This window comes from Triticum dicoccoides, chromosome 2A, assembly GCF_002162155.2.
Source record: "Triticum dicoccoides isolate Atlit2015 ecotype Zavitan chromosome 2A, WEW_v2.0, whole genome shotgun sequence".
In the NCBI taxonomy this organism is placed as follows: domain Eukaryota; kingdom Viridiplantae; phylum Streptophyta; class Magnoliopsida; order Poales; family Poaceae; genus Triticum; species Triticum dicoccoides.
The window spans coordinates 28,454,251-28,463,545 of record NC_041382.1 but is presented as its reverse complement, the minus strand read 5'-3'; the positions used below and the strand labels follow the sequence as shown (position 1 = coordinate 28,463,545).

General features: G+C 43.0%; 2 protein-coding genes across 2 annotated transcripts; both read right to left on the bottom strand.

Annotated features, from left to right (window-relative positions):
• Positions 1-3,099: 3,099 nt before the first annotated feature.
• LOC119357489 (oxysterol-binding protein-related protein 1C-like) lies at positions 3,100-5,675 on the bottom strand. The gene is made up of 5 exons (XM_037624420.1): positions 5,660-5,675; positions 4,827-5,281; positions 4,059-4,259; positions 3,525-3,692; positions 3,100-3,438 (listed from the first exon to the last, which is right to left on the bottom strand). The coding sequence occupies exons 1-5, from the start codon at positions 5,673-5,675 to the stop codon at positions 3,271-3,273; spliced, it is 1,008 nt and encodes a 335-aa protein (XP_037480317.1). The 3' UTR covers positions 3,100-3,270.
• A 349-nt stretch (positions 5,676-6,024) lies between these two features.
• LOC119357488 (oxysterol-binding protein-related protein 1C-like) lies at positions 6,025-8,574 on the bottom strand. The gene is made up of 4 exons (XM_037624419.1): positions 8,332-8,574; positions 8,114-8,236; positions 6,502-6,810; positions 6,025-6,408 (listed from the first exon to the last, which is right to left on the bottom strand). The coding sequence occupies exons 1-4, from the start codon at positions 8,572-8,574 to the stop codon at positions 6,025-6,027; spliced, it is 1,059 nt and encodes a 352-aa protein (XP_037480316.1).
• Positions 8,575-9,295: the final 721 nt, after the last annotated feature.

Here is a 9,295-nt window from a genome sequence, read left to right as displayed (position 1 = left end):
TTCTTCTATCCAAAGACCCTCAAGTATACTACTGGAACAACACAGTTGCTGAGAAAACCGCTGAAGAAGACGCAATGGTTGCTGATGGAGTAGACTTTGACTAGGAATGTCAAATCTTGCAAATTTGATGTTGAATTCATGACAAATATAGTACAAACCTATATCTGATTGCTCTCCCTGACAATGTACTGATTAGTATATAATGTATCTTTTCATATCAAATACATATGGATAATATAAAATCTTCATTTTGCTGGATGTGTTAAAAAAATCTGAATGTTTCTCCAGTTTCTCTGATTTGCTATACACTGCAGCGAAGCTGCTATTTTTTGTACTGTCCTTAAGTAGGCCTAAACTTCAGTGTGAGGCTCAATTTTTACTATAATCTGACAACCATTTATAGTGGCAATTTCGAAAATACTTGCTCTAATACACCAGTTCATAAATTCTATACCTTCTTTAGCAGCTTGGCATACAAACTCATCAAAACCTTGCAACTGGCACAATACTCAAACATTGTAAATGAAGATAAAATTCAGTGTGCTACAGTACATTAATTACAATTCATGGGTACACCAAATTACATCCAAAAGATCATACTCCTTATAGGTTGCGCCAAATACTATTCATCAAAATGTAACTTTTTAGCAGTCGAGGACAGTGTAGCATCCTGATGAACTCCAAGCAAAAGACTTGTAAATTTGCCTTGGATGAAAGGAGCATACATTGAAGGTTGCAGGTTGGAATTGCGGCATTAGTAACTCCTTCTTGGATCAACGGAGCATCCATGGACGAAGACTGCTCATTTGGAAAGTTTGGCACTGTACTAGAAACGTCAATGCTACCGGTCCTAACATCCTGTGTCATATAATATAAAATTGTTCATAAAATATGTAAGAAAAATATGAAAAGTGAATACTGAGTCAAAGTCATCCCTATTTCCTACTGCATTTTTTGGATCTTCTCCTATTTTCAGACAAGAATTGAAAGATAAATTAAATACTAACTATAGAGGTATATAACAGAAAAGGCTTGCTAGAATATGTAGGATCAGTACCTTTATTTTTAGTACTATTCTTTTTCTTCCCTTTCTTCTTCTCGAAGGAGATTTTTGACCGTTTACTCTTTGCACCTTTTACCACCGGAGGAACTCTAATTGATATTATACCTTTTGGTGTGTCGGTAGAAAAGTCATTTGAAACTAGCGGAACCTCATTTGATTTTTTCTCGATCTTGCTGAGAGAGTTATCTTCTTGTATGTCAAACTTATCTATGACTTTCTCAAAATCAATAAGAAGTTCCTTTGATCGTGTACACTTCAATGCAACGGACGTGGCCTTCCTTGAGACATGTGTAGCATGCGTTTTCAAACTTTCCTCCCCGGTTCCTAGTTTTTCAACATAATATCCCCTCTTTGCATATTTTGTCCATCTTTTAAGTATATATTGTGATGGCAAAATGAAAACATCATTCACATTGAAAACTTTAAAAGCATGCTTGCACAATATACCTGTAAAATACGGATACCATATTTCATTAATTTGTAGTATGAAACACTACTAGAAAAACCCCTACTAATGGCGCACCTAATATGGCCATTAATGGCGCATCTGTGGTGCGCCATTAACAGCACGCCATTAGTAATTTTTACTAATGGCGCATCAGTGGTGCGCCATTAGTATCTGGTATACTAATGGCGCACCACTGGTGCGCCATTAGTATAGGTCACGGTGCGCCATTAGTATGCCTCCCAGGGGCCATGTATACCCAGGTGCTTTGGCATAGTAATGGCGCACGACCACGAGATGCGCCATTAGTAACAGCGACATACTAATGGCGCACTGTCCAGTGATGCGCCATTAGTATGCTTTGTCATACTAATGGCGCACTGTCATGTGATGCGCCATTAGTATGAATATTAGGTTTTTTTATTTTTTATTTTCTGTTTTTTGCACAGGTTACAAAATGTATAATTTGACAAAATATAGACAGGACACATCAACAACAGATTCATCGAATACAATAGAAGATTAGTCTTTGAATACAATTCATCATATTAATCTCCGAATACAATTCATCATATTAGTCTCCAATTTTTATTATAGTAAGAATATTACAATGTCTTTACAAGTTTCCAATAAAAGGAAAATTGCAAGGAAATAAAAAAAAACCTAAAGCTAATCTTCTAGTAATCTTTTCTTCTTTTTCTTCACTTTATCCCTGCAAAATGTAACAAAATAAACAGAAACACAAACAAACTATTTATAACATGTCAATACTGTCATTTTTTCAGACCAAGTAACTAACAACTTCAGTGAGACAGGCACAGTGCAGTGTGAATTTCAATTGGCTAAATCATATATAGAAATCAGTATCTTCTCTATGAACCTGAAACTGAGATGACTGGACTAATTTTGCACATTTGATTTATGAATTTATTCTTCTTCGACAACCAACTAAACTTCGGATCACCTTCTAAGCATCTGTACATACTACATAGGCTGATTAATCCAACAACCACAATGCAAATATCGACTATTTCCATTCAACTTCTTCACTTACTCATTATTATCTAATGAAACCATTCGTAACTAATGAAGCAGATTGGCTGAAGTTATCATGTCTACATTTGGCTGGTAGGATGGAACATTTCTGGATTGGGAGTCAATGAGCTTTATGCTTTCAATTCTCACTATTTTATTCAGGTGGTACAAGTAACATTTCAGCCTATTTCTAGATAAAAGCCCACCCTCTGTATGAGGCTTCACTGCCCAAAAGGCTGAAGTTGGAATATGATCAAACTATTCAGAGCACTATAGGGCCAAAATGGTCCTTTGAATTCAATAGTTGATTTCGGAGCACAATAGGGTCAAAATGGTCCTTTGAATTCAGTAGTTGATTTCTGAGCCAAAATACTATTTATTTTATTTGTGCGCAATATTGCCTTTTTTTTCAAAATAATAGCATAAGGCTCAAGACTTATATCATTTTCAAGTTAGATTCTAAAATTCCTGGGTGCCAAAACTTTGAGAAACATCACATTAAACACCAACTATTTTTCAAAGGAAATCGATACACATTGTTAAAAGCTGAACCCATTATGCTTTCAAATGAATATATATAAACTGCTAAAAATATGTCTTGCCAAAAGGCACAGATGCATCACTTGCTTTAACTAATATGCATGGAAAAGCATCATCTTAGTGACAAACAAACTGCAAAGTTAGGAAATAAAAGGAGAAATCAGAAGAACAAGCATACAAAATACATCTAGTATACAGGCAATTTATTAAATACCTGATGAGGGTTGCGATCAATAATTGAATGCTCCTTGAACTTCAGCTTACATGAATATTCGCGATTACCTTGAATGCGCATAGTACCATAGTGATCACAGTACAGTTTACCCAATATGAGATTGTAAATGGAAGTGGTCACCCGTGATAGCATATTTTCAGTTAATCATTTCACAGAGTCAATCATTTCACAGAGTTAACCATTTCTTGATAACTAGGTAATAATACCTTGCTCCACTGGAAAACTTCACCATCATCAAACTCCAGTGTTAACACACCAACAGGATCAAGTTGAATGGAGCGACCCCAGAACTTGCTCTTTAGGTTGCTATCTGCCCAAAACCTCCAGCCATTTCCCTCACAGTGGCATGCAACAACCATTGGATGATGACTAACCTGGCAAGTGGTATTGAATATTTTTATATAAACCAACATGCAGAAGCAAATAAACTAAACTTCAAGAAAATCTGTAGTGGCCTCAAATATCTGTTAGTCTACAAAAGAAAGGCTATTTGATGATTCAACATGTACAGAGTAGAAAATCCGAAGTAACGACTACATGGGGCACTGCAGCAGTATTGCAGCGGGCTGTTCTGAAAGCAGTATTCAAACTAGTTCATGGAGAAGTTTAAGGTGTTACGTTACATAAACTCACTATCAGAATGTAAGAAATAAGTTAGGAGAATGAACAGTGGACTATGCTAACCAACAGTAAGAACCTGTTCTTCATATTACTGGATTTCTAAAGGTTCATAAAAATACCTTTTCTGAGAAAAAATGAAGACCTTTATCTGGATAATCTGCTTCATAGGTCTCCCCAAGAAGAGGGTTGAAGGGCTTACAACTCCTTCCATCCGTAGAGGCATAACTAGAAACAACAAATGCTGCAACGCTTAGAATCCTCATCACACTATCCCCCTGAGTATTCAACATAGAGATGTAAGATGCATAAATGTGGTTCATCTCATGATAGAAATAAGCAAATAAACATGTCCAATCACAAGTTAGTTATTGCCACTACTACAGATAACATGCACACAGAAAAGTTCTGACATCTTTGCAAAGAAACAAAATGGTAGAGAACAGGTTAAACATAATGACACCAAGAAGTGTTAGAGGCGGATTTAGAATGCACTCGAATGAGTTTAGAGTAAAACGGAAGACATTGCATAAAGGTGTAATATGTAGGACACAAACAGGAGTAATCACATAAGTACATTGATATCCTCTTTGGTACAAACCAAAACTAAGATTGGATATATACTACAACTGCAAAGCAGGAGATAACAAGAACAACCTTTAGAGGAGTAGAGGACACGGTGCAAAATCGAACAAAACCACCTCTAAGCTACTTATGTTTCAGGTTAAACTACTTAAGTTCTACTCCCTCCGTTCAAAAATAGATGACTCAGCTTTGTACTAACTTTAGTACAAAGTTGGGTCATCTATTTTGGAACGGAGGGAGTAGTATGAAAGGGAAAGTCACGCACTTCCCGTCACATGCTGAGAATAATGAGGAAGAAGACATACCCTTTTGCCCCATTCATATGCACGATCAATAAGGTAGGAATACTCAAGATCCTCGAAACATTTTTGTAATGATGAAAGAGGTTCATTGAAGTAAACAGGCAGACAGACTTTGGTAAGATCCTTTCCTATGTTGTCCTTGATCATTGACCACAAACTAACACCCTTCTCTTTCTCAACTGGATCTGGTAGCTTCTTACGCCTTCTCACATATGGCCTTCTCACATATGGATAATTAATTCCAACAGAGTTCATAGAAGGATCAATTCCATCCATCGGGTAGTCGTCCTCATCATCTGAACCAGCTTCAGATCTTTGGAAATCAGATCCACTGCTTTTAAAAGAACTAGATGAAAGGAAATCAGTTGTATCAAAATATATGTTCTCTTCATCGTCAGTCTCCTCTTCAACAGGATCTTGTGGTTCATTGTAATCATCAGACTCCCTACCACTTCCTTCTGAAAAAAGAGGAATGGTAATTTAAGTTGTCGACAAAAGTAAATCAAATATTGAATCGACATTCATGATATAATCCAAAGAGAGTTTGCAAGGAACACCGAGGACTCCATAAAAGAGAAATCCAATATGTGCATTCAAGACCTCGGAAAGTTGGATCTAAGAACAGCAAATGAAGAAATCATGAATGGAAAGGGAGAGAGGGAGAAGATCTAGACTGATCTCCAAAACTGTTGCTAACGGAACTACAAGTTACTAATTTACAACTAAAAAAGTGGTTATCACGTATCAAACAGTTATCAAACGGTCCATGCTGATTGAATGGTCAACCTATCCACCCCTCGTCCCTCGAACCAAAAGCATAGATGGCTATCTCTAACCATTTGGGATACCCATAGCCACTCAAAGCTATCCCGTGAACCAAAGACAGCCCTAGTAAATATGATGTCCATCCGCTCACGCATGTATATAGTTTGCTTACACTTCGGCTAACCAATCAGCAATGCTCATATTGAACCAAACCACCACAGTTTTGTCTGACATTCTAGAGTTACAGCTATTTTAGATGGTATATGTGTGTGGAGTTATTCACCAGCATAAGTCAGAAATTCACCAGCGTACGTCAGTAGCTCTGTACTTGTTTCTTCATTAATTAAACCATGTAGAGAATGGCACAATATCACACCATGCAGTGGACTCAAAATTTCCTACTCCCATGCAGGATCAAGTTCTGTTCGAAGCAGGGTCAGATAGATATGAATACCTCTAGGTGGCGGAGCGTGTCAAGGAGTAGCGCCTGCTTCTGCTTGAGAAGCACAAGCTGCTTGTGCAGCGCCTCGAACTCCTCCCGCACGATCCTCTCGCTGTCAGCAATGGCAGCATCGCTGACCCCTTCCTGCTGCAGGCGCTTCTTCAGGCGCTCGGTGGAGACCGCCGCGGCCGCCGCAGTGTCCCCCGGCCCGACCATCTCGCTGGTGGACATCCTCGGGAACATCTCCTTGGTGGCACGGAGCGCCTCGAGCCACGCGGCCCTGTCCTCCCTCGTCTCGGCCCGCAGGTGCAGCCTCTTGGTCCCCGAGAAGATGGAGAACCTCCTGTCGTCCGATCTGCTCTCTCTGACGGTCGACACCTGCACGTCAACCACCCGTTTCAGCGTCAGAGACAGAGGGAAATGGATCTGCGGATCAGAGGAGCGAATCGAAGCATCGAGCGGGCGACTGACCTTGAGGTGGATTTCGCCGAGGGGCTTGCGGGGCGTCTGGTGGTGGCCGTGGCCGTTGGAGTGGGGGGCGGAGGCGGAGGAGGGGCGCGCGAGGCGGCGGAGCGAGTCCTCGCCGATGACCTTGGCGCCGCGGTCGGTGTCGCGGGAGAGGTCGATGCGGTTGGGCCCGTGGATCTTGTAGTAGGAGAGCACGCCATCGCTGAGCGCGAACCAGCGGGGCCGCCACCCGCGGCCGTAGTTGACCCACTTGTAGAGGACCCCGGAGATGCCAGATCCGGTGTCGCCATGGCCGGCCTCCTCCTGTGGTGCCTGCTAGGTCGCCATGGCCGCGGGCTCCTTGTCCGTGGCGGCTGGATCTGGGGCCTTGGGGTGGCAGGGAGCTCCTCCTCCTGCAGCTCGGCGTCACCACCCCCCGGAGCAACGCCGTCGCCGGAGGACGTGGTCACCTGCTCTCCTCTGGATCCGGTGAGGAGGGTTGGGGAAGGAGCTCACCACGGCTCCATGCCCTGGATCTGGTGTGAGGGAGGGGGAAGGGAGCTCGCCGTGGTCAGGAGGGAGAGGAAGAGGCGGGCGACCGGGGGTTCCCGATCTAAATCAAAGTCGAGGGAGGTGGGTGGGTGTGTCAGGAGGAAGGAGAGGGGGAGAGAACGTGACAAGAGGGAGGGGATAAGGGGTGATAGCAATGGCGCACTGGTAGGGGTGCGCCATACGTATAGATAGCAATGGCGCATCTCTTACTGGTGCGCCATTACTAGCTAAAACTAGTAATGGCGCACGGTGGAAAAGTGCGCCATTAGTAGTTTTGCAAAAAAAGGAATAAAAGCAATAATAAAAAAATAACATTAGTGGCGCACCTCCTGGATGGTGCGCCATTACTAGTTACAACTAGTAATGGCGCACTGTGTCTGGATGCTCCATTAGTATGTTTGGACAGGCGCACTAGTTCAAAAAAAAATTTGGTACTAATGGCGCACCGTGGTCAGGGTGCGCCATTAGTAGTTTCAACACTAATGGCGCATCAGAGGGTGGTGCGCCATTAGTATATACTAATGGCACACCACTTGTCTGGTGCGCCATTAGTGTCATTTCCATCTATAGACCTTTTCCTAGTAGTGAAACTAGTATGTTGCAAATTAAATAAAGCATTCATACCTATGGATTCATACTTTCTGCAACAACATGTTGGATCCTCTCTCTGCTTATTTTTCAAGTATTCGAGAAGTGTTTGCAAATCATTTGATTCTAAGTACTTTTTGTGCTCACGACCAATCTCGTTGTTGCAGTCCATCTTTGAGAATGGCACTTTGTCCGGTCCTCCATAAAACGCTACCATGAAGTCATACACCTGGGATGGCTTCATCCCGGCTTCCCGAATTTGGCCAATTAGATGTCTGTCCGCTTCTATAACACGTCGTTGGGATCTCAGTTTGTGCACCTTATTGGGACTAGCAAGATAATGATTATGATCGGTTACAACCTTTTGAACCGTCCAAATCCCCTCTTTGCTAACACTAAACTGAATACGGGCATTGCAATCCGTTCTTGTAGTGTCCTTTGACAACTCGGTTTCTCGATGTCCTTGGTTACTGCAAACAATTCTTTTTTGATATACAGTACCATCATCTCGACGCTTTGTCTGGTTCTTTCTAATACTAAATTCAACTTTGCCGGCATATGTGTTGTACATGTCATAGGCGTCTTTCTCTGACTCAAATGTTTTCCCAACTTCAGGAACCTGCAGTACACATAGTTCAAAGTTAAATTTCTGTTACCACAACGCAATGTGAAAAGATAAATTTCTCTCAAATTTGAGCCGAGAGACCGCCGTACCTGAATAGTTTGCTCTCCATTTTCTCCACGACCATCCGTAACCGCGTCATCTTGCTGGCCTCCTCCTGACATGACTTGTGGTGGCGGCAAGTCCATGGTGCATGTCATGGCTTCTGACATCGTATACGACGGATGGTACAAGTTGGAGCAGCGACTGCTCTCATCAACGACGTTTACATGGTGCAAGCCAGAGGTAGAACCACCATGGTAGTCGTTCAAGGCGGCGGTGTGAGATTCCGGCATGGCCAATCCCGACCTTCTCCACGATAGCTTTGCTTCAGATTGCGGCAGCACGGCCAGTGGCGGACGTGGCTGTCCTTCCAGCCCGATCCCGTCATGCGAGGGAGAGGGCGTGTCTCGACGGCCGGCGGACATGGCTATCCTTCCTCCTGCTGCAGTGAGCGTCGGGCTAGGGAACTGGCGGCTACTCGCATTGCCTGGAGGACGTTCCGTTCGCTCAACCATCAGAAATTCTCGATTGGATTGATGGAGGATTCGAGGCGGACAAGGCTGCAGCTGCACATCTGATCGGGGCTGTGATCTGATCAGAAGCAATCGCGTAACTATGGGAGCCAATATCGCACGTACAGGTTCAGATTTGGAGCCGAGCCATACGCATGCGTGCAGCAATTGGAGCCGAGCTGCGTATCGCCTGGGGCAAAAGTGAGGAGGCCGTGCGATGTTCAGCCTGAGCACGTGGCAGCAGATGACGTCCGGGTTGCAAAGGAGAAGGTTTGCAACCCGTATGCATGGAATTTTTTTCCCGCACTTCTACATGGTATAAGAGCCAAGAGGTCTTGAATTCAAGACCCGGCCGGCGCAATTAAATTGCAGCCCACTTTCTTTCCACGTTTAGGCCTGAGGAAGCCACACGCGAGGGGAGTGTTGATGTATAATGTGCTGCCTAGTCTCTTTCATCAGATCGGTTTTTTGATTCCATTGGCTAGAGCATGCACTTCTACAC